The sequence below is a fragment of the Lepidochelys olivacea genome (genome assembly GCF_965140295.1).
Source record: "Lepidochelys olivacea isolate rLepOli2 genome assembly, chromosome: 1".
Classification (NCBI taxonomy): Eukaryota; Metazoa; Chordata; order Testudines; family Cheloniidae; genus Lepidochelys; species Lepidochelys olivacea.
In genome coordinates, this window is record NC_140411.1 from 10,177,301 (window position 1) to 10,202,622 (window position 25,322).

The 25,322-nt window shown below is 54.5% G+C and overlaps 1 protein-coding gene across 2 annotated transcripts in view; it reads left to right on the top strand.

The window, feature by feature from the left end:
* Positions 1-21,843, top strand: part of STARD10 (StAR related lipid transfer domain containing 10) — a 48,854-nt gene extending 27,011 nt beyond the window's left edge. For both annotated transcript variants that reach the window (XM_084632853.1, XM_084632854.1), the window contains exons 2-6: positions 15,404-15,551; positions 16,269-16,372; positions 17,670-17,787; positions 19,053-19,105; positions 20,490-21,843. In XM_084632853.1, coding sequence (XP_084488979.1) covers positions 15,404-15,551; positions 16,269-16,372; positions 17,670-17,787; positions 19,053-19,105; positions 20,490-20,717 — 651 coding nt within the window. In that variant the 3' untranslated portion in view covers positions 20,718-21,843. The remainder of the gene's footprint in view (positions 1-15,403; positions 15,552-16,268; positions 16,373-17,669; positions 17,788-19,052; positions 19,106-20,489) is intronic.
* Positions 21,844-25,322: the final 3,479 nt, after the last annotated feature.

Sequence of the window (25,322 nt, forward strand, 5' to 3'; positions counted from 1 at the left end):
CCACTACCCCTGATTCCTGAGTTGCTGGATTGCGTGGGAGCAGCAGTGCTGGAACAATTTTTGAATAGTGGGGCTGCTGAGAACCATTGAACCAAACAGTAAATCCTGTATATGACGGAAACCACTTCTAGCCAGGGGATGCAGCAGCACCCCTAGTTCCAGCATCTGTGCGCGAGAGCTGCCCATATATTCATTAAATTGGACTTTCGGGGGGTGTACAACCTCTTGCAAATTAGGGAAGGGGACAAGTGGAAGGCTGCATTCCGTATCCAGTATGGCCACTATGAATACCTTTTTAAATGCCCTTAAGGTTGACCGAAGCCCCAGCCACCTTCCAACATTTGATGTGTTCCAAGACCTCTTGGACCAGTATGTAGTCGTCTACCTAGGTGACATATTGATCTTCTCTGACTGCCCTGAATATCATACTGCCTACGTCCGAATGGTCCTGAAACGTTTTATGGCAGCATGGCTTTTGTCAAGCTCAAAGTCTGTCTTCGATCTGGCCTCCCTGGAGTTCTTGGGCTTCATCTTATCCCCAGAAGGGTCCAGATGGACCCACGCAAGGTCCTAGCCATCCAAGATTGGCCAATTCCCCCCCACCCCCCAATCCTGCCCCCTGTACACAACCTGCAACACTTCCTAGGGTTCGCCAGTTTTTATCTTGTTGTTTTTGGTTTAATTCTGCATTTTTCAAAACAAATCTTGCGCTTCACCGGTCTCCTCTGGAAAACTACCCAATTCCATTTGTCTCCCAAGGCTCAGCATGCATTCGCCCAGTTGAAACTCCTCTTTATTACAGCCCCCATGTTGGCTCATCCAGATGTCACACAAGCTGTCGTCGTAAACGCCGACTCCTGCAGGATGGTGATCAGGGCTGTCCTCTTCCAGGAAGCTCACTCCTGCAGAGCTCAACTACGAAATACTTCCCAAGGCGCTCTTGGTGATAACCGCCTTTTCAGAAAGGCGGCATCACCAGGAAGGCGCTCAGCACCCAGTCCAAGTATTCACTGATCATAAAAATCTGGAATACCCATATATAGGGTGAAAGCTTTAAACCAATGGCAGTTTCCGTGGTCCCTATTTTTCTCACGATTCAATTTCATTATCGCATACTGCCCTGGATCCAAAAATGATGAGGCTGATGCCCTGTCCCAAAGATACGGTACTAACCCACGAGGTGCCATCCAGGAGCCAACCCTCATTCTCAAATCCTGTATGTTTCTCAGTGCAGCTCATCACCAGGATCGACTCAGACAGATACCCTCTGCCTCAGGAATTCCACCTGATGGAAAAAACTCCTATTGACAAGCAACCGTGCCATGGTTTTCCCCTAGCAGGACACTTGGGGCGCTTTAAGACCCAACGACTAATATCCTGCTCCTTTTGGTGGTGCCCGATCATCATTCAGCCCCTCCTGCGATTTGTCGGGCCGTGAAACGGCACCAGGAAAAAGCAAGAGCAGATTACCAACAGACCTGCTTGCAAGCTGGACTTCTGGTTCCTTGGCCCTCTTTAGATCTTGTGACCCGTTAATCCAGTCACTTTTGAACTTCAGCTGTCTCTGAAGATTTACCTGGTATTTCACGTGTTGCTTTTGAAACCTGCACAGAAAACCCCTCACAGAACCCAGCCATCCCCACCCCCACTACTGGTAAAGGAACACATAGTTCACGAGAGCCTGGACTCTACACTTAAATGTGGCAGGCTCTGGTATCTCGAGGAGCACACCTGGGAGCCTGCGGAAAATGTACCCATGTAACCCACACACACCTCTTGGGTGCGGTGCTCTGTCCCATCTAGTGGCACCGAGACCCCTTAGAGAGAGGTTAATGAGTCTGCTCTCCAGCCTTAGCTAAGGGCCAGTTGGCTCTTAGCTCATGTGGCAGAGGCTCATGCACTAAGCTCTAGAGGTCCCAGGTTCGATCCCGCCTGCCGCTGACCACGGTCTGTCGATGTTACAAGTGGGATGAGACCTGGAGCTTAGCTAAGGCTGTAGAGCAGACTCATTAATCTCTCTCTAAGTGGTCTCTGTGCTACTAGATGGGACAGAGCACCGCACCCAGAAGGTGTGTGGGTTACACCTGTTCCCACACTTGTGCAAACATTCCATAGGAATGATCCCAAAAAGCCTGCTTCCCCGTTGCCCTGAGGGCACCCCTTGGGGAGAGGGTGATGTCAGGGACTGTGAGGTCTTGACCCCTGGTTCACAGGGGCTATGCAGTTCCGACCTATTAACACCTGCCAGAATAGCAGCTGAACTCAAATGGAGGATTCTAGTCCTGGGGATCTGATTGGTCCCCAACTTCTATTTAACCCAAGTACAGGAACAGGAAGTTGTCCATGTCACTGGGTTCTCCCTGTTTCCCCTGGGACACCTGCTTCTGCCGATCCCCTGGTAACCTGCTTCCTGACACCTGACTCTCCATTTTGCCCTCTGACCTTCTGGTATCTGACCCAGCTTGACTCCTGCTCTGATCACTAGGTCAGCCCACCCATGCCCTGTCATGACAGCCAGTGCCAGGCTCTTAACATCCTCCCCCCATAGGCTGGAGCGCTCTCTACTCATTTTTAGCTAGTCAAGCCAATCCAATTACACTATCTTGAGCATGCTAGCCAGGAAACCATGGCCAGGGCTACTGCTCAAGGCTTGCTCAGATCTGCATTCTGGCTAGGCTCCAGAAGGAATTCTGCCTAGGACACTCTGCACAATTAAGTGCATTATCAAAGTTTTTTATATCCTCCTCTGAAGCCTCTACCTTGGCCACTGTCCAAGCCAGGATAGGGGACTAGCTGGACTGTGCTCTGATCTGTTGCAAAGATGTCTGTGTTTTAAGTGCATCATAATGTTAGTGGGTCCTTGTTTGCAAAACTTGTTAACAAATGATATTCTCTCCTTCTCTCACCCACTTGCAACACCAGCTGCATATGGTACTCTACTAATGTGCTGAGTGGTTATGTCCTGCTAAACAGCTGCCATGTTCCACCACAGAGGTGGCTGCATTTGCGTGGAACGTGTAGAGTAACATACTCTGTATGCGTTTGTAAGCTGCTTTTGTAGTCCCCCTATGCTGAAAGGAAGGAATTTGTAAGTTACTGTGATCTGCACGGCCTGCCCTGAATCTTTGCAAAGCCAGTTCTCAGAAGGCTAAACGAGGCTGTTTGAACAGCCCTAGGTGAACAAAGCCAGGTCCCATGCGGAGAGCTGGCACCGGGCCTGGCCTCACCTGGAAACAAAGGCTCTCAGATCAAAATGTCTGGAAACTTGACAAGGGCACTCGAGAACCGACTCTTCAGAGCACAGGCTGGTAATGGGTTATGGAGCCTTTTACCTATCGCCCGCCAGTTTCAGTCCAGCTCCAGCTAGCACTGCCTACTAACAGCTGTTTTGCAGCCCCTGTGTGAACCAGGTTCGTGGATTCTCTCCGCCCAGTTCCTAGTGATCTGGGGGGGTGTAATCGCCAAACCTTTGGCCACTATGTGGGCTCCTTGCTAGCGACAGCAGCAGTGGCCGAGGTCCCGGAGACGGTCGTGCTGGAACAGGCTTATGGACAGGGCCAGGAGGAAGCTGGTTCTGCCACTGCCCTGGCCTGGCTCTGCACTGTGGAAAGAGGCCTCCTGTCTAGGGATGACAGGCTGGTTCTTTCCTACCCGGCTGATCTGTCCCATGCTGGGGTGTCTGAGCACCATATCCCCTGCTCCAAAGACCCCTGGGCTTTCCAGGCCCTTCAGGCTGCCTTGCCACCCTTGGAGAAGAGATTGGACATTTCTCTGCTCTCCCGGGGAGTGGGCCCCTCTGATGCACCCCAGCAGGGAAGGAGCTGGGACTTCCAGGGACCAGGCCTGGGATCTGAACTCTGCATTAGCAGCAGATTAAATCTCCTGTCTAGGTTTGCAGATTACAATCCACAACTACCGCCTGACCGACAGTCGGACAGCCACTGGGAACTTCCCACCAAGAGCAAGGATTGAAATTGAACCCTCCTGCCCTGAAAGCCCAGCCCCCTGCCGCTTGAGCGAAAGGAGAATCTCCATTATCAGTAATCCATATAGGGCCTATGACATACCGTTGAAACTCCTTTCAGTGGGTAGCCATGTCTATACGCCCTCGCTAGTTCATTGCATACTGCTAATGGATTAGAAACTCCAGCACACCCAAAAAGAGCTCCGAGTGGGTTAAAACATGCTTCTTTCTCTTGCTGTAGTCCAATCACTAGTCTTGCCTGTTGCTAGATAAACCTTTCTTTCAGTGGAGTGACGCACACCACAGAGATCTGCGCTTCTATGCTAACCCAGCGCATCGTGCCAGACAATTAAAGCTACGGTCTCTGCCTATGCCAGCTGCCCTTTCTAGCTTGCCTTTGGTACAGGAATCCAGTATCCCAGGCAGAGACATAGCTGATGTCCCCAGCTGGGAAAAGTGCCTATGGCTAAAAGGGCAGGCAGGGGATAATGTTGGATCCATTTTCCTTTTAACCCTTTCTTTGCCTGACACGTGATCCAGGACGGCACTCAGGGCTTTGATGTCTTTGTGTGGCTTTCACTTGCTTTCTGTCTGCCCTGCACCCGGCTTTGTGTTAGCCTATAGAAGGTGGCAAGCAAATGAAAGAAAAGGAGGACTTGTGGCCCCTTAGAGACTAACCAATTTATCTGCGCATAAGCTTTCGTGAGCTACAGCTCACTTCATCGGATGAAGTGAGCTGTAGCTCACGAAAGCTTATGCGCAAATAAATTGGTTAGTCTCTAAGGGGCCACAAGTCCTCCTTTTCTTTTTGCGAATACAGACTAACAGGGCTGTTACTCTGAAACAAATGAAAGCAACTCCACAGAGCCATCCTGCCCCGGGGGGCTCTTTAGAAGGTCGACCTAGGAGTAATGAGTGGAGGAAGTAATGAGCGGTGCGTGGTGGCCCGGGAGATCTGAGTGAGACTGCCCCAGTCTCACTCCCTGTACCAGCAATGGCTACGACGGTCGCAGTGCTCAACAGTGACCCTCTGGCCAGTTTGAACAGTATCGGCTGGCACTCCAAAGGAGGCGAGTTAGGGAGGTGTTAATGGAGCAATCCAGGGACCTAGACTGGCACTGGTGTTCTTCACCGGGCAGCCTGCGGGTCACCCTCTGTGGGGTAACTCACTGTATTGAGGCAGACTGAAAGCTATGTAGGCAAATATCTCAAAGTGCTTTACAAACCCATGCCATAAGGATCATCGATCACTGAAATGCAGCTGCTTCTGGGGTGGAACGCAGCAGCTGTTCAGCAACACCACGCTACGCTTTAGTCGGAAACTGATCTCTTGAGAGCTGTAGCCCTCGGTGCATTCCGAACTACCTACAAAGGCCAGGTCTATGCCTCAAGGAGCTTGCAGTCTAACTCGGGCGAGGAGGTGAACTTAGCGTGCCTAATTGAAATGACAGGGCAATTTTAGGCAGGGGATGTAATTGTCAGATCTGGAACTCGCCCAGGACCCTGAGGTTAACATCTGGCAAAAGGTGCCGGGGAGTATTGTCACTGGTGGCCCTAATCTCTGTTTTCCATCTCATCTGAATGCTGGCTGCCCCAGTAAAAATAAACGTGGCTCTCTCTGGCATACTTAATAGATACAGTCTATGGCGTTAATAACGGGAACGAAGCTCTCCCTGTTTGTGTCTGTTTAGTCGAAGCTGCAGTGGAGATGGAGACCGCTGACTAGCTCAGATCAAAGCTGGTCGTCTTCAGAAAAGATCAAATAGCGGGATGGAAATCACTGCAAATGTTTTCCGGGGAGCTGGGCTCCTTAATTAGCTGGAGCCCTGGAGGAGGACAGCAGGAGCCCGCTTCAAAGCAGCTCTCCAAAGGAAGGGGCCTGGTTTGGTGCAGCTCTGCATGACACCACCGCCTGACTGCTTTTGAAATCAGTGGGAAGTTCTTTTCTTAAAGTACCACCTGACACTGCGGGGGTGGGGGTGGGGAGAAGCAGGGCATTAGCGCTGGGGACATAGAATAAATCAACCATGTGCTCCAAAGTGACATGGGGTGAAAAATGGAGCCTGGGGGCACAGTGCGAAGCCTGGGGGAGGTGGCTGCTTTTGCAGGACACTCTAATCGGGCTGGGGATCCCCAGCCCAAATCAAGGCCAATAACAAGCCACTGGGTCACTGTGGACTCCATAGGATGTGGCCTTATCTTCCCCTCTAACCTGCTCCCGAGTCTTTGCTATTACTGGTCTCCCCTGGGACTCGGTGGCCCATTTTCCAGCTGCTCTTGCTGTGAAGAACTCGTCTCTCTGCATGTAGCCGAATCTTTCATTTCCTTAGCTCCAGCTTGTTGCTTCTTACCTTGCCTTTCTAATACCCTTCTTGGCCGTGGGGAGTAGGACTTCGCATGGCACGGCAGGGACAGCGACACGCCCTGTGGAATAGGGGAGATGTTTTATGATATTGTTGATACCGATATTGTAAAAGTGCAATGAATCTCGCCAGATCTAGCTGGTCAGCTATCTGTGGAGAAGTTATAATTCCCTAACTATGATGATCTTGTTGATATGTTATGTACCACCTTTCATATTGTGGGTCATAGATACCCTACGTATCTCTGTATTTCTAGATTTGTGCTGTGTTTCTGGGTAACACTCCATATCGATTGGCATCAGCACTGCCTGGCCTGTTCAATGGCCCCTCAAGGGTCATCAGCTGTACAATAAACCCATTGAAAGACCAGGGATTGCACCTTATGAGTCAGCAAGACCTGTAGGGGCCTGTCTATGGACAGAACTCTAAGGCTTTTCCGTGCACAATTGCCATGTTTTGTGGGGCTTGTGTTTGGGACACAGGCAGTACAAGCCACATGGCAAAAGGAATATAAAAGGCAGCTGCATCTTCTCCATTTTCTCTCCATTCCTGCGTCTGGTGTGACTTTGCCACAACCGAAGCTCTGAACAAAGGACTGAATGCCCCATCAAAGCTGTGGGTGTGATCCAGAGGGACTTTTTAAGCCAGTGAACGTACCAATACTGCTAAGAACCTGAGCTCTGGACTTTGAAGTTTCTGTATGTCTGCGTAGTGCCCTCGCACATACTCAAAGGTGTATCCGAATCCGATCCGCTATCTGCAAAAAATTATCTGCCCATCTCTGCATTCGTGGATGCAGGGATATCCGCAGATCTCCCCGGGTTTGCAGGGCTCTATGCTGGGGGCTGGGATGAGACTCCGAGGCATCTTCCCGGCCGGAGTCCAGTCGAGGACAGCCACGTGGGCAGCTGTGGAGAGCCCACGTGGAGTCACAGACCCTCCACCTGCCCTTGGGAGCTGCTCTCAGCCCCCCTCCCCACGGGCAGATGGAGGGTCTGCTGGGCTCCATGCTGGCCTGGCTGGGGGAAAGGGAAGACCTGTGGAGCTGTCTGGCGGCTGCTCAGGCCCCCTGCCCAGGGCAGGAAGAGGGTGCCCGTTGTCACTGCATCCCTTCATTGCATCCTCCGCACTCCATCTCCTCCCCCCCCCCCCACTGCATCCCTCCCCGTCCCATCCCAGCCCTATACCCCTGACAGCGCCCTCCCACCCATCCTCTCCACCATCCAGAGCCACCACCCCCATGTCCCTCACCCACCACAGCCCTGCACCCCATTCACCTCCATACACTGCTGCTCTCCCGTTATGTCCCTGTGCACCCCTATCCTCATGCACCTGTAGTCTTCTACCTCCCCCTGCATCCCCATCCACCCCACATACCCCCCACACCCTCTTCTCTCCTTCACTGCCTCCTCTCACCCCCACCCTGCTCTCGTCCTTGGCCTCTTTCCCTCCCCAGCCTCTCTCCTTTGCTGCCATGCCCCCTCCGCACTGCATCTTTTCTCCTGAAATCCACCATCCTCCCTTCCTGGCTGGGTGATTTAGGCAGCCCCTGGAAAGTGTATGGAAAAAGTGTCTCTGTGTAGGCAAGTGTGGGTATGCATTGTATGTGTGGAAGAGACTATGTCTTTGTGTAGGGACGTGTGTATGCCTGTGTGAATACAATTTGCAGCCTAACTCTTTGACTTTTATTCCTTTTGCTGGCCTGCGCACAAAAAGATTGATGACCTAAAATATGTGTGTGTTCATTTCATAGCAAGTTTTTAAAAGAGGAGGGCACTCTAAAAGCAATGTATTATTGATTTCTTAAAAAGTGAATGTTGTTGACTAGTAATTGCCGAAGAGCGGATGGACCAGACATTTCCCCCCACCTTTGTCTAGCTACATTATAAACTCTTTGTTGCAGACTCTCTCTTTTTATGTGTCTGTCCAGCACCTACCACCCTGGAGCCCTGATCTTAGCTGGGGTCTCTAGGCACTGAACAACAATTGTAATATTAAGTGATGTGGAAGTACATGTGTTTGTACACGTCTGGCATGCACTTGTGAATACACGTGTGTATCGGCCTGTAGGTGTGAGAGTCAGTTTCTACAGATTTATTGATATAGGTATCTGGAGAGTATAGGTATCTGCATGTCTGTGGTTGTGCTCCATGGATTAGTATTTGGGCTTCAGGAGTGGGCCTTCGATGGACCCATTGCAGCTGTGATGTGTGGTTCTAACGGAGCAGGGGGGTGGAGTGAGTGTGGGATGGGGCTCAGGGCAGGGGGCAGGGGTGTTCAGTTTTCCGGAATTAGAAAGTTGGCAACCCTAGCTGCTATCCACAGAAATGGTGTACGGCTATAAAGCGAGTACCCATGGAGTTGCAGGGGTCTATGTATGCGACTGCGTTACCATTTAACAACTCTCTTTTCTTTTTTCTTTATAATAAACCTTCAGTTTTAGACTCTAAAGGACTGGCCAGCAGCGTGGTATTTGGGGTAAGATCCAAACCTGTACTGACCTGGTAATGTGGCTGACCCTCTGGGGTCAGAAGAACATTTTGTATATGTGAGCAGAGTTTTTAAATTAACTTCTCACTGTACTGGACCCAGGTGCCGATTGGGAGCCAGAGAACAGGAATGCAGTAAGGGGGCTGTGTGATTTCTTCTTTCAGCTTCTTGATAGCCAGTGTGGAGATCAGACACACAGTTTGTGACTGGCTGGGGAGTTTAACTTCACCCACCAGTCTTGGGACTAACAGTATCTGCTCTCCTTTTTGCAGCCTGCCCTGACTTCGGCATTTCCAGTGAGGGCTGCCCCAGACACCATGGGTCACACTATCCCCTTCCAATTTCAGTATACGATCTGAAATATTTTGCAAGGAACTGAATGAATAGTGTCTGTACCACTTCCCTCTTCTGGGAAGATTCAGAACTACCCATCTGTGTGTCACAGGCCCTATACAGCCAACAGCAGAAAGAGATTCCCCCTTAGCTGCAAGCGTGAGGGCCCCGTGACTTCTGAAGCAGGAGGACCTGATTTCCATTCCCTCCGTGGCTGTGAAGCTCTAAGCAGGGAGGGCAGCATCCTGATTCGCATGCAGTTCTAGCAGACTGCAGATTTGTTCCAGTGCTATACCTGTGAGAACACCACCGGCTTTTCCATAGCAGCCCCACAGCGTGAGCTGAGATTTCGTCCAGCTCCTGTTTGCTCCTAGGTGGTTCTTTGCTTTCCAGATACCGACCTGGGGGCAGGTTATGTTGGCTGTTTGTCTTTCCTCTGCCTAGACATGTGACTCCTAGCACTGAGTCACCTCTCCTTGCATGCAGCCCTGCTGTTCCCATCCTGTCATCTGGCAGCTTCTGTTCCACATCATGGCACAAAGTGCGTTGGTTTCTCGCCATCTGCTGGGTTGTAAAACTACCTCGCTCCTGTGTTCCTTCGGAGCTGCAAGGAGGTCTGCCCCTTCAGTCTAATTGTGTGTCTGGAGTCTCTTTCTTCCTCCCGAGCATCTCTTGGTGGTGGCTGGGTTTATTTCCGCTTTGCTGTGCGGGTGTCGGTCCCACGCCACGTGGAATCGTCTCAAGACCCCTGCTATTCTTTTGCAGCAATCACTTAGGGAAAGAACAGCTGTGATAAATGTGCTGGCCTCCACGGGAAGAACATGTGGCCGTGACTCTCTGTATTGACCCGAGCAAATACCCCTTGCCTTAGTGCCCCAATCTTGTCAGTTCCGGGCCGCCTCACACTGCATGAACGCTGACTGCCGTCCAGCGAGCGACCTGGCACTACAATTCCTGCGTCGCTCTCCCACCCCCCTCCCACCCCCCCATTTCAGTGGTTTTGTCCTGATCTGTCTGAGTTTCTAGCCCTAACCTTGTGGGATCAAAGCGAGTGACAACGAAGGATTGCCCCAGGTTTATCGAAGAGTCAAATCCCGACTGTAAGTAGTAATGGTGGTAATCCTGGGGCAATTTTACAGCTCGCTTCTTAGCCCTCTCCCTGAGCACCAGCAGGGGTCCGCTCTTCATAGTGGCTGGGGCTGGAAGATGAAAGGTTTTGGCATTGGCTGGCTGAACTAGGAGCACGCACTTCATTAGGAACGTCCTTTTTATTTCCAGCTGTCTAGTCTGATCTGGTTCTCTGGCCCTTCATTGCCATGGTATCTGAGTGGCTAGCTCCAGACATTAGCCTGTGCTTGGTACAGGAAATCTATCGCAGAGGAAGTTCGTCTGTCTGTCCCCTCCCTTCATGGTGTGTGTTCAGGAGAGTTTAGTGTCCCCAATTAACAGGATTAATACAAACCACAGCAGCACATTGTGATATTCAGACTTCAGCCCTACCAGGCACCCCAACTCTCGCCTGCCTTCTCTTTGTAATAATCATAATCTCTAGCTCTTACGTAGCACTCCTTTTCATCAGCAGACCTCAAAGAAAGCTTTCCAAAGAGAGTCCGAATCATCCTCCTCTCTTACAGATGGGGAACCTGAGGCACCGAGGGGCCGTCACCTGGTCGGCCAGTGGCAGAGCAATGAACCCAGGTCTCCTGTGTCCCACTCGAGTGCTGCAGTCACTAGGCAAGACTGCCTCTCAGTGCTGGTAATCACCCCAGCCCTCCTCGCCCTCCCGTGAGGAACCTCTGATGAGGGGTCCCTCCTCTGCAATCATCTGCTGCGTGGGTCCCACACAGTGCCTTACCGTGGCCGCAAAGCGTAGAGGGTTGCATGACTACATGTCTCTGCCTCCCGACTCTGCACCGTCCGTGGGGGTAAAGCCAGAGCTTGGCTCACCCATTCTCCTTAGCGATGTCCTTGTCCTACACGGGAGCCCACCTGTCCCCTGATGCAGCAGGTGCAGTTGTTGGGCGCTCCTAATTCAGGCCTGCGCAGTTCTAGTCCTTCTCTGTGGGCTTTCGTCTTAAGAGAGACTCTCCCCTGGCGGCCTGCAGCTGCTGGTGATCTCCTCGGGCCGGGTGACGCATCAACTCGGCTGTGTCTACACAGGGGTTTTTCTGATCTTCCACTGCTGCAGCGTCAAGGTTGGGAGTAACCCGCTCCACGCAGTGCTGTCTCCTGGAAGTGGTGGCTGGGCCACAGAGCCCGCGACAGCGTGCGCTTACCGAGCTCTCTCTGCTCGCCCAGCCGAGCCGCGTGTGCGCCGAAGCCGAGGTCACGGGTGTGGTCCCGGTGGCTGATCGACCGGCCAGGGCACAGCGTTGCTGGAGCACTATCTTAGCCAGGGTGCAGGTCTCTCCCAGGGCTGTCAGGGGCGTGCTGCCCGGCGATGTGCCTGGACAGTTCTGGCAAAGGCAGCCTTGCCCCCCGGCCTCCCTCAGGGACGAGCAAAGCGATTCCGTGCAGTCGGTGTTCCTGGGGCAGGTGGCTTCTGGGCAGCCGAGACCTCCATCGCACACCCACGCGCCCGGAGCGCCGCGGCCCGGAGAACATGCTGCTGCAAGGGACTGATCCTCTGACCGCCTGTTCTCGGGGACCGAGTTCGGAGAGTTTATCTGCTGCTGGCGGTGGCAGTGGGGTCGGGGCCTCAGAACAGAGGGGCATCCGTGCAAGGGAAGGCTGGGAGTGAGGTGGGGGAGGGCTCGGAGGAGAAGGCCTGGCTGGGGTTCTGCGCCGAGGAATCTGTCGGGATGTCTGCTATGGGACACTGCTAATGCAATGGGGAGATGGGTGTTTCCTGAGGGCACCCTGTCCATCTTCCGCCCCCCCAGCTATCTGAGTGGGAGTCCCCAAAACAGACCCTATAATTAACGCACCCTGCCTGTCCCTGTGACATCCTGTGTGCCGTGAACTACCCCATGTCCTGTGGTGTGGGTGGCTGGAAGGAGGGCGGGGCATTTCTGGATGCCAGTTGGAGGAGAGAGGTTTGGAGGTTGAGTGGTCGGAACAGAGGCCTGGGGGCCAGGGATTCCCAAGCTGGTAGATTTTGAAGGCCAGAAGGGACCATTATGGTCATCTAGTCTGACCTCCTGCGTAGCACAAGCCAGAGACCTGCCCCCGTAATTCCTGCATCAAGCCCATAGCTTCTGGTGGAGCTAGAGCAGAGCTCCTAGGACGACCTCCTGTCTTGATGTAAAGACTCCAGACGATGGAGGATCCGCCATCTCCCTTTCTAAGTTGTTCCGATCGTTAATTCCCCTCCCCGTTAAATTCGGATGAGCAGTAAGGCACAAACTTTTATCTACCTTCAGCTCCTAGCCATTGGCTCTCACTGGCTCTTTTCTGTTAGATCAAAGAGCCCATGGCTATCAAATCTCCTCCCCTAGGAGGTACTAAGACTCTGTGATCAAGTGACCTCTGATCCTTCTGTGGAATGAGCTAAATGGAGCTGCTTGACTCGCTTGCTATAAGGCAGATGGATTTTTTCCTGACCTCAAATCGTTCTTGTAGGTCTTCTCCGAAGCCTTTCCGATTTTTCCACCTCCTTTTTGAGACGCAGACCCCAGAGCCGTACCCAGCACTCCAGGAACGCTGATGCCGTATGCAGAGGTGACGCCCTCGCCCAGCTCCGACTTGCTGTGCCTCGCCTTATACGCCCCAGGGTTGTGTTGGCCCTTTTAAGACATGGCTGCGCCATAGCTGGGCGTGAGCCTCTCAGCCTGGGCCAGCGGACATGAGCCAGCAGGGCTTGTGCAAATGCATGGAAAATAACAGTGTGGGCATTGGCGAAGGGTCGGATCCACCCTGCCCGCCAGCTCCGAGCTAAGGTGGCCAGCTCGGGCCTCTGTCGGTGTGACAACATCGCGGCTGTTCTTGGCACAAATCTGTCGAGCTGGGCTGGACTGCTCACTCCAGCTGCTGTGTAGATGTACCCATAATTGCGCTGGGAGGTCACGTCCTGATCCCTGTCCTGCCACGGCCTTGCCCTTTGGTCCCTGATGTTACTGAACCTCCCGGGGCCTCTGCTTCTCTGGCCATAAAATGGGGATAATCAGATCTGCCTGCCTGGGGTTCAGAGGATCTGCTGGCTACCGTCTGTACGATGGTTACCACAGACAGCGAAGGGGAGGCGGAGAGGAGCTGACGCTTTGTATTTTGATCAATTAAACCCGCCTCTGACCCCGTTGTGCCCGCTCTGGGTTTGGGTCACATTCCGGCTTTGATTATCTAATTGATCGAACAGACTCTGAGGCTGCTGACTTCAGGCAGTTGAGCTTTGCCGTTCAGGGGGAGAGGATTTAGAAGGCATTTTCGCCTCCCTCCACTCCTGATGGGATGGACAGAGAGAGGGTGAGGGAAATTTAACTCCAGCCACCCTATGGCGAGGATGGTTTTGTTGCTGTGAGCCAAAGAGCCATTGACTGAGCATGTGACTTGTCCTGAGTCTTGGCTTCTAAGATGCTGCAGCCATTGGCTGTGTTTTCATCAGATCTCACACGCTAAGTAGTCAGGCCGGGTCAATATATGGACAGGAGTTGGACAGGAAAATCCAGGTGCCGCAGGGAGCAGTGCTGGAGATTCAGTAGGTGGCTACCCTCTCGCTGGAATCTGTACAAAATAGTGGCCCAGCCTGGCCGCAGTGGGTGTTTGTGCTGCTGACGTTCTTAAGGACTTAAATATCCCATTTCATACTGTTTTCCCAAGAGCAGGGATGTTGGCTCCAGTGCCCTGGCTGAATATCCTAACTAATGATAAGGGACTGCACCCCACCTCGCTCTAACTACCCCTTGCCCCGCCTTCAGTGGGGTACAACATTCTTCACCACCTCTCCTAACCGGGTCTGTAGCTTCTGCGCTGCGTTGCTAAACTGCTGCCACGTTCCTCCCCAGAGCTGGCTGCATTTCAGTGGTGAGGGAGGAGATCCCTGCCTGCCCAGCTATGAAGTGCTGGGAGAGACAGGCCTTCTATACGCATATGTTAATCCTGCGAAATGGCGCACACCCCGCTCTCTGTCGGCTCTTAAATCAAAGACTCCAGCTGGACGTTGTCGTGTGGCGTGGATTTCCGCGTTGAAGCCCTGCAGTCGCTCCTCTGTTTAATACCCTCTGATCACAGCTGCTACACCGCTGGCCTGGTGGGGGTGGGGGGGGCATCCTTTGGGAAGTAGTGCTGCTCCGTAGCCAGCTGTTGATCTTCAAACCTCTTCAGTCTCCTCCTGTCCGACCCCAGTGATGTTCCCGGTTTATGGCAAGACTCGGGACGAGACAGCTCCTGGTTCCTTTGCCAGAGACTTGCTGTATCTGATGGAAGCTGCATAGGGCCTGAGTGAGGCAGTGCAATACAGACTTCGTGACCCAAGAGGGAGCTAGCGGCCGCGAGCCTTGGATCCAGTTATTCGTTTGTAGGGTGCCAGGAACCCCGAGGCCCTGGTCGGTGCCCGCAAGAGAAAATGATTCTGCTATGGGCTTGATTGACTGGAAGGGCGGGGGGCACTTACATTCGTCAACCCTCTGGAAAGGGGGCTGGGCTTCAAATGGGCTGATCGACACGGGACGTCTGGGGGGGAGACTGGTCTAAATAACCCGATTGGCCTTGCGGTGCGTTCTCGATTCAGAATATTGGTGTTAGCCAGCGACCTGCATTCGTGACCGTCACGCTCCAGCACTGGGCTCTGCGAGCGGGAGCCACGCCTTGGAGGTGCCCCCCAGCTCCTTGTCCCATGAGATGGATCACACCTGTGTAGAGCCCATGGGGTGAGATGTGTGTGGCTCACTGAAAGCTTCTGGAGGGGGTAACGGGGTTAGATCAGCCCTCCTCATGCTGTTTATCTGCCATGTGTATGACACCCATTGCCACCGTATTGGAGCACTTCACAATCTTCAGTGCCTGGGGCAGAGCATTGTACAGATGGGAAATTGAGGCATGCAGCGTCTAAGTGACTCGCCCCCTGTCACAGAGGCAGAGCAAGGGGAGGGGGGAACATGGGAGACCTGGGTTCGAGTCCGAGTTTGGTGCCTAACCCCTGGCTTGTCCTTCCTCTCTGATCTGCAAATATTTCCCTGCCTTCGCAGGTCTGTGCCCCCAACAGCTTGCAGTCTGTGGGCCAGGCCAAGCCGGTCCTGTAGGATACCAGGTGTCGGCCCTGAGCGGGGCGGTGGCCCTTTTTGCTTGTGTCGGGTTCTCACCCGGTCTGTCTCTGCAGTGCAGGATGGAGTGCAAGGACATCGCCGCGGACACGCTGTACGACGTGCTGCACGACATCGAGTACCGGAAAAAGTGGGACACGAATGTCATCGAGACCTTCGACATTGGGAAGCTGACCGTCAACTCGGACGTGGGCTACTACGCCTGTGAGGAGCCGGGGCGAGTGGGCCCCAGGGGAAGAGAGCCCCCCCCCACTCCCCGAAAATCCGTGCGGCATTTGCGCTCAGCGGCTGCTGTAGCGGATGGGGCTGGTTAGCGGGGCGCTCTGGAGGGGCTTGACTTGAGCACCAGGCTGTGCCCGGGGTTCGGACAGCGTCCGTTCAGTCGTCTCCAGTGAGCCTGATCCGCTGCATTTAGCCTGAATGGAACCACCAGCAAGGAGGGAGCAGGGCCAGGGACATCGAGGGGACACAGTTGTCCTCTGCTGAAAGGCTAGCGATGGGGGCAAGGGACCGCAGGGGGTGGGGAGGGTTAGTGGTGTGGGGATGTGGGACCCAAGCATCCTGAGGAGAAGCACAACATAAATGCTCAGATAAAGAAAAGGTCCGGGGAATGTATCCGGGTGGGGGCGATGGGAGAGGGGGGGTCTGGGAATGGATACTAGTATGGGGCTGATGGGAGATCTGGGACTTGGGCCTGTCTCGGAATGGGTGTTTAGTGTGGGGCCAATGGTGGGGGGGACCTGGGCCTGTCTGGGGATGGATACTAGCGGGGGGCTGACAGGGCAGGAGGATCTGGGACTGTTTAGCGACACAGAGAACACCCCTCTGTCTCCCCTAGCTCCTGAGGAATTGGGTGGGGTAAGTCTTTTATCCCAACTCAAGAGCCAGATCCCCTTTCTTCTTCCCCATCTCCCTTCCCAGGGAAGTGCCCCAAGCCCCTGAAGAACAGAGACGTCATCACCCTGCGCTCCTGGCTGCCCACGGGGGCCGATTACATCATCATGAACTACTCGGTCAAACACCCCGTGAGTGCCCTGCCCGCCACTGACCAGCCGGGGAGTGGGATGGACGGAGCTGGGCGGTCGGAAGGGATCAGGGACCTTGCCTGCAGCACTGGCTCAGTAGGACACAGGAGGCGACAACCCCACATGAGCCCCAGCATCACAGGCCGAAACCCTGGCAGGGCGACTCTGCGAGGCATTAAAAATCCCCTAAGACCAGGGTTTGCCCCCAGTGTCCTCTCCCGAACGCGCCCCCTCCTTGCTGTCGTGCAGCAAGCCGAGGACTGCTGGGGCCTTAGCGCACTAGAGATGGCTGCGTGTGAAAGGAACCCCAGAAACCTCAGCTGTCCTAACGACGCTTTGGTCACCCAGGACTCTCACGACCAAGAAGTCTGACTCCCTAGGGTCACGTGGAACCTCGCAGCAGGGCTGGAGCTCGGGTCCTCCTGCTCCAAAGGATAGTTCAAGCGACAGGGGCCTAAGGGAGACTCTCCGTTAACTCCTATATAACGTGGCCTCTGACACGCAGCTGGGCACCTTGCCCTGTCCAGTAGAGGGCAGTATTGCACAGGCATGACTCGCTATTAGTATCACCACAATGCAGCTGGAAGCCCTGGTGCTTACGCTACCGACCGTGCCTCGTGGCACACCGTTGTTCCGTAGGGAAAGGGTCTCTGGGGGGTTAAGTCATGCGATAGGCTTTGAGCTCTGCATGGCTGGATTTAATGGTCTCGGTTTATTGCCCGTCCACGTAGGTCATAAAACCGGCACGTAATCTGGCCCCCTTGATCCTAGCTGCTTAGGAGAGGCCTGGCCTGGGCAGCAGGGAGAGCCGTGGGTCGGAACGGCGGCCCCCTGGCTCAGCTGTCCAGCAGCACCACTGCTCCCTCGCCCACCAATGCTCTGAATCCTCCACGGAGTCGAGCCACAAAACGGGAATCTGTTTCCAGGGTGCCCCAAAGTTGGGATTTCTGGGCTTTTGCTCCAGCCCCTGATATAAAGACACAGGGTCTAATCCTGCGTCCCCTGATTTCAGTAGCAGAGCTCCTGTCCTCTTCCACCACCTGCTAAGCCTGCAAGGTTTGGGCTCTGGGTTCTGGCTGAGCTAAGGCCCTCAGAGTATGTGTAACACAGAGTGAGTGAACAGCCCTGTCTTGAGTTGACCCCACTGGGAGGCAGCTCCCCCTAGCTCTGGGGATGGGGGGGCTAGGCCAGGGCTGCTTGCCAATGGACCCTCTGACTACCCAGCTGAGGGTGCATTATCCAGTCCCTTCCTTGTCACAAACAGCTTGTTTCTGTTCCCCTTGCCCCCTCTCTGCAGAAATACCCTCCAAGGAAAGACCTGGTGAGAGCGGTGTCCATCCAGACAGGCTACTTGATCCAGGGGAGAGGAGCCAAGAGCTGCTCCATCACCTACCTTGCCCAGGTTGACCCCAAAGGTAATCGCGCGGCCTGGGGTGGTGCTGGCTCCGAGGGGCTGCAAGGCCCTATCAGACGCTTTCCCCACCACTTTCTATTGCTCGCGGGTCCAAAGAGCTGTAACCACATCGCCTCGTCCCTTGACCTCCCTGTTCGTTTCAGTATCCCTGTCTGTCACTAAACCCCCACTGCCTCGCCAGCGTGTGGGGGGGAGCATCCGTCTCTGGTGCAGCTCCCGCCCTCTGTAGAAGTCTCCCTGTATCTCTAATTAGTTCTCCCTCTTGTCGGAAAATCTTCTCCCGTCTCTTAACTTACGGCCAATCCTCTCAGGGCGCTGGGCGGCTGAGGGATGCTCTGCAGAATATACAGTTCTATTGCACTGAGCCTAATAAACCTAAAGCCTTGCGAGGCCTAGGAGATTTGTGCAGGGAACCTGAGAGCAGAACCCTGCTGGTTCGCAGGTCTCAGATGGAAATCCCAGCTAGATTTGCCACTAGCCGAGAAAACCCTGCTCCCTCCTTGCCAATGTTGCCTCTTTTGAGGGGAGGCGTCTGTCTGTGGTGGGAAGCTGCGGAGTAAACCGCATCGCTGAGGCCCTGCTGTAGCACCCTCCCTGGTGCACTCGCGTGGTACCATCTCTTCAAGGAAAGAGTTCATTTTGAGCAGCATAAGGGAAACTCCCTGGGTGTAAAATCCCAGGGCCCTGCCAGGTGCAGACTGCAGTTCTGCTTAGAGCGAGGGGCTCCCTTTACAGCGGTGCTCATGGAGATAGGCAGACCCCAGCCCCACCGCTCCTCTCGCGCATGCTCTAGAATGGTCACTCCGTCTCAGACTTACTCTGCCATCTCCTGACCTCCTCCTCCTTCACCCCACCTGCTTCCTCCACGGCTGCTTGCTCTCAAGGTGGTCTTGACCTGTGCCATCCCTCAAGCAGACTTTTCTATGAATGACCCCTCCCAGAATGGCTTTCTTCAGACCCCAATTGTGCTAAGGGCTGGAATTGGCTCACTGCCGCTCTGTGAAGGTCTAACCCACTGGGAGTGTGTTACAGGTCCCCCTCTGTGCTGATCCACAGAGGAACTGAGTCTTCTACAGTCCCAGCTACAGAGCTTCAGTTCTTTAGCTCAAGCTGTAGCAGCTCATGCTTCTAGCTTTGGAGGTTCGTGGTTCAATCCCTGGTGTGTTGGCCAAACCGGCGGTCATCTCCAAGGCATTTGAGGATGTACTGTGCGGACTAGCTGTGGTATCAGATCTCTGCCTCATTCTTCTTGTCTCTGTTATGTAGGTTCTTTGCCTAAGTGGGTGGTGAACAAATCGTCTCAGTTTCTGGCTCCAAAGGTAAGTGTCCCAGTCTGGCCTGGCTATCGATTCTATCCCAAGATCACGTCTCTCACTGTAGGCGTCGGGTGCTCTCCTCCTCTTCTGGGATACCCTGATCTCCCGGCTCTGGATTGTAGCTGTCACGTCCACAGACCTGGCATACGTGGCCGGCTGTAGGACGCTCTCAAGTCTTCGCTATCATGTGGTCGCTTTGGTTTGCCATCAGCCCAGCACTTAATGCCTTAGCTCAGGTGGTGAAGCTGTTCAGGAATCTGTCACCTCCAGCCTCTGCCTGGAACAGTGCCCGAGAGTGATGGATGGTGGCAAATGGAGATACCTGCTACTGACCCCATGGTTTAATTAGAGCCCCAGTGATTTCTGCCTCTTGGCTGGCTGGCTTTGCTACCTTTATGGTGGCCACCATCCATTTCACCCGAGAGCCGGTGAAGAGGTGAATCCATCATAGTCTAGAAGTAGCAGCCCAGGAAGAAGATGCTGGGTGTCAGTATGCCCTTTATCCCAGCAGACCAAGGCGCGATGAGATCCAGAGGCTGGCAATTGAGATTAGAAAATGTCCCAGATGGAAATTGGAGATCTCAAAGAGTGAGGGTCACCAAGCACTGGACCTGCTGCTCCGGGCCAGTGGTGAAGTCATCGCGTGGCGGTAGGGTGGGGCGGCTTTCTAAAAGAGGGTCCAGTTCAACCACAGGTTCTTGGTAAGGGTGGTTCTGGTGACGTGGGTGGGGTAGAAGGCAGATTGCAGCCAGAGACACCCCCACTGGACATGGCTGCCTTTGGTGTCCGGTTATGCTTCTCCCTTAACTAGGATGAGACCCCACCGCCCAGTTCACATAGGTCACCCAAGGGACTTCAATCCCTGCCTACTTGGGCTGGGGAGGAGTCGCTTACCCTCCGGTGCTCTGTCGAGGATGCCGTCGGGCTCGTTGGTCGATGCCATGCCTTGTGGATGGGCTCGAGGCACCACGGTTGATTCAGTCAGCCACGCTGCCCCTCCTAAGCCAGGGTTGAGGCCCACACTGGCTGCAGAAAGCATCCAGGTGGGAAGATGGCAGCCGTGACATGGGATGCCATGCATCCCGGTGGGAAGATGCAGCCTGCACCGGTCCCTAGTTGTTTCCTAGCCTTGGCTCTGACCAGAGGCCGCTCTAGACAATCTGCAGCCTTCAGCAAAGCTTGAGCGTACTCCCCGCTCCTCATAGGCCTAGGCCGGCAGGTTGGACCCGGATGACCCTCCATCACGGTGGAGGGGCAGCCAGCCCAGGCTTGAGTAGCACCCAGTGGCCAAATCTGCCACCCTAGGTGCAGATGCCTCGCTCGCTGATGGCTCGAGCGGCTCTGACCTGTCTCCTGCCTTCTCTGCCCACTCGCCCCCCCCCCCCAGGCCATGAAGAAGATGTACAAAGCCTGCCTCAAGTACCCCGACTGGAAGCAGAAGCACAACCCTCGCTTCAAGCCCTGGCTGTTCCCCGAGCAGAGCACCCTCCCCACCGTGGCGCTCTCGGAGCTCTCCATCCAGCATGCCGACTCGCTAGAGAACATCGACGAGAGCAGCCTGTCCGAGACCAAAGACGACCGGGGCGAGGGCAGCGACGAGGACAGCATCAACTGAGCCGCCCTCACTTTCTTCCCCAGCCCCTTGCCCCTCCGCACCTGCCCAACCGGGTTCATTTTGTCTGTGTATCCAGTGCAGAACGTGTAACACACTCCCCGGCCCCATCGCTCCCCACCCCGGCTAACGGGGCTGCTGTTAGTCAGGGCATTTCTCAAGCAGGCTGGGGATGGGAGAGGGACTTGTCCTGCCCTTGATGCCAGAAATCTGGATTTCCCCAAGGCTTAGCCCTGCTTGTGCTTTAGGCCTGGACCCTCAAAGGTATAACTCCCACTGGGCATTAGGCGTCGAAATACCTTTCAGGGTCCAGGCCTCTGTGCTTGGCAGTGGGAACACCAGCTCTCTAGCACTGAGCAGGATTGATGCCCCATAGCTTGAGGGGAAACTTGTCTCTCTCCTGGCTGAGGAAAGCAAGGTGTGGGGGGAATCCGTGGGACTGCAGAACCGTCCCCGTGGGCCGATGGGCCGAGCCACGTTCAAAATCAAACTTGCGGGGCCTTCTGGGAGCGTGAGCCACCTTCCCTGGTCTGCCCGGCAGCGGGGGCTGGGCACTGCCTTCTCAGAGGGCAGGGGACCATCAATGTGCACCAGCGTGGTCAGCATTGAGGGAGAGTCCCTGCCTGCAGGGAGCAGGGAATGGAGCCCGTGAGGGGGGGTGTGTCAGGCATGGTTCTCCCAAGGGAGGAGGGCTTGGGAAACCTCTGCCCTTTGGTGAAGGACATGACTGAAGCAGGATTGGCGCTCCCGGAAAGCCGCATGCTCCCCATGTCGTTAAATGGCTGTCTCTGTTTTCTTTGTTCTCCTGTAAGAGTTAGAACTGCCTTTTTCTGATTGGGACCAGTTTAAGGGACCGATCTCCTTAGGGGGGGTCCCCAGCTGCTTTGGGACTCTCCGGAGAGGGTGGGACCCCTACGAGTCCTGGGCTCTCCTGTGAGAGGGGACCCAGAGGTCTTGACATCTGAATATTTTCTCTGCGCTAGAATTAGAGGCCTTGAATCTGGATTTTGAAGCCGGTTCCTTGAAAACACTCCCTGAAAATCCCGTGTTCTGTTTCATGAGGGAAAAGGAGATTTTGTACCTTGTCCTGGAACAGTTTATTTAGGAATAAAACGAATAAATCAGGCAAGCCGGATGGCTCAGCGTCTTCCTTACCGCTTGGTCGCCACCCATTGGGCCCCTTGCATCATCAGACCTGCCGCTTTCTCTAACCAACCTGGCAACGAGCCCCAGGTGGAGGTGACAGCAGCTGGGGATGTGCTCAGATTATTGTCCAGCTGGGTCAAGCTCATGGAAGGGAAGTCTCTAGCTGCCTGCCCCTGCTTGGCTTCGCCCTGCTCTCCGGTGAAGTCTCAGGCTGGATGGTGCCACCCTTGGCCGTGCTCTTGATGCTGACTGCGGGGAGGGAGTCAGAATGGCCGGGGGTTGGTGTAGCTGGTTCAGCCATCTCCGCCCAGGCACTGCTCTGAGGGAGGGGGTCACAAGGGGTGGAAGCAGCTGCATGGGGAGGGTGGTCCCAGTGAGGAGGGTTTTATTAGCCATGGCACACCTGCATGCTTTCCCCGCCCTTGGCTGCACGTTCCCTGCAGGTGACTGGTTCCCATCCACTGACCTGTGGCCCAGCGTTCTGGCTCTGGAGATGGGCATGCTAAGATCATCCGCCCTGCTGAGTTTCACTGGGATACAAGCCTGCCCCTGCAACCTGAATCTACAGCACGGAGCTAATACAGACTGAGCTCTGCTGGGCCCCCGCTACCTGCCTCCCCTTCCACTGCGAACGCCTTCACTGGAGCTTCGGCTGTTCCCGATCCCAGCTTTGTGGTCACAGCTGACGCCGCAGCTGGGCATCAGCCCAAGCATATGTGAGCAGGAGGCAGCTGGCACTGGCTGGTAAATGTCGATGAGTAATTAGATGGCCTCATCCTTTGGGAGATAGGAGGAGGGAGATAAAGCCAAGTCTCTGTTTGGCCAACTGCATGGACAATTGGCCTGAGCCAGCAGGGCCATTCTTACGTTCGTAGGAGAGGCCCCCTGACCCACAGCTGAGCCGTCGTGGTTGTGGATTGGTACTTCTCGAGCACTCTGTGGCTAGTGCTGAAATGAATGGGCTACTGCTGTGACTCGTCCATCTCCGCTGCTGTGAGGCCATCACATCTGTTCACTTCAGCATCCAGGAAACGTGCCCATTAGAAGAGCCGTGTTGTCTCTTTTGAAGGCTCTCCCTAAAGGCTGGAAGCTGCTCTGTCTGCTCTCGCCTCTCCAGGCTGCTCGCTGGCTCCCAGTTGATGCTAGGAGGAAACGGGAGATGGGAGACTCGCTGCTCCTTTCTTAGCACCCAAGCGATGGCCGGTAGAACCCGTCTTTCCTCAGCCCAGCCAGGGTTGCTGCCCTAGGTGAGCTCCAGGAGGCAGCCGGTGAAATCCAGTTACTGGATAAACCTTCCTCCGCTCTCCCTGGGGCAGGGAAGAGCAGCCCTAGGAGCCGGCTAGAGCGCGTGAGAGCCGAGAGGGGCTGAGGTTCAATAGGCTGAGTGTCCATTAGAGCTGAAGCTGGACGGGGAAGTAGAGAAGGAGCAAATAGAAGTTGTGCAGGAAAACGGGGAGCTTACCAACCCAGCCCGGCATGGTTTGAAATCCCATCAATAGCACCCCGTGTGCCCAAATGAGGTTCCCAGTGTGGACCAGGGTCCCCTTAGTGGGCTGGCTGATGGGATTTTAGGCCCTTAGCAAGGGTGCTGGCCAAGCCTCACCTGGGATAGTGAGTTCAGTTCTGGGCACCGGGTTCGAGGGAGAGGAATTCGAAGTGGAACGAGGGCAGAGAAGAGCCAGGAGGATGATCGGGGGCATGCAGGCCTGGCTGGCTGGGCCTGGCCCTACAGAGGCTGAGAGGGGATTTGATGGCTCCACCCAGGAGAGAGAACGATTGAAGCCAAAGGATGGTGCTGGCACAGAAACAACCGGGGATGAACAGGGTGTTAGGGAAGGGAGAAAGCGGCTTCTAGCCATCTGAGGGAGGTTCAGGAACAGCCGCCCGGCAGAAGCCGGGGGGGTGGGGGGCGGATTCATTTTGACTGGATTATAGGACAGAGGTACCTGTGAAAGCAGGGCCTGACCTCTGACCCAGCAGATCCTTTCCAGTCCCGTGAGTTTGTAGAGACACTTATCTAGTCTATAAGCCTTAACCCTGCTAGGGGGTGACTTCACGGCACAGGTCACGCGTGCTCATAACTGGGTTTAAGCCTTCCCCTGCCATCCACACACGCTCGTCTCTGAGCGGAGAGCGGGGGTGTGTGAAGCCCTGACCCATGGAGGAGCGGGGAGTCTGGGCGCTGCTTTCACTCAGGCTGGAACTCGCCTGCTTTCCAGAAAGGATGCAGGCAAAATCATTTGAATGCTGACTACCCTCTGATGCTGTCCCACAATTCCCTCCCCAAGGAGAGACAGGTTCCCCAACAGCCTGGGAAAGAATCTCCGCACCAGGGACCATGGGCCATGTAGTGAAGACACAGTCAGGTGAGTAGCAGGGTTTTGCGATGGGGATGCTCACACCTGGGCTAGGCTATGCTGGGAACTTAGGCCAAGGGTGTCTCTCCTGACCATAGATCTGAGTTCCCAGGACCAACAGAGGGTAGTGACAGACACACCCACACCCACACACCCCTGTGTGTTACAGCATTATGCAATGGGGTAGCCCTTTCCCAGAATCCCTTCATGCTCTAGTGCAGACCCTACTTTCTCACCACCGATCTGAACAGGTGCAATTCTGGGCATCCACCCTGGAACAACACCCCACGAGCTGTGGATGTGCGTGCATGAATCACTAGCTGCCGCCTACAAGGTATAGGCATGAATGTGGACTTCCCTGTTGACTCTTAATTACTTTACCTGAACCTCTTCGTTCTACTAGGGGACTATTTCCTCTGTCCCAGAAGCATTGCTTCCCTAGGTACGTTCATGTAGTGTGCAGGTTGGTTTCAAATGTCCCAAATAATGAGGCTTCTATTCTTTCCCTTGAGATACTATTCCCCACCCAGTTAGATCTCCCTGACAGCCCCATTGCCTTCTGCTCATTGTGCCATGCTTCATGCTTCCTCTGCCTTCTGAGCGTTCACATCCTCCTAGGAGTAGAGTCCCCTCTTTCCTCTTTGCTATGACGTAGCCCCTCCGTAACTATATCGTTCTTGTTTTCAGACCTTTCCCTATCAACGGAGAATTGGGTCCGACACCAGCAAAGAACGAGACATTATCCAGCAGGCCCTAGAGAGGTTCGGAATGGGGGTAGGAAGCAAGAGCCTGAGATGTAGCATCTGGAGGACTTTCAGGAGATGCAATGGGACGACTGGAGTAAAGCGTTTTGATACAGTGACTCTCGGAGCGCAGCCTGGCTTGGCCGTGAGCCCTGGGGATGGAAAAGTCATTGAAGCAGCCCCAAGGGTATTGAGAAATTTTGGGGTGCTGAGTTGCAGGGAAGGTTTCTGGTGCCCTTAGAGAAATTGGCAGACCAAAGCTCTGTCCTGTCTGGATTTCAATGTCCAGGGGATGGTGCTGTTGTTGTTTCTCTTTGGAATTTTATTCCACACACTGAAATATCTCACAGGATGAAATTAAG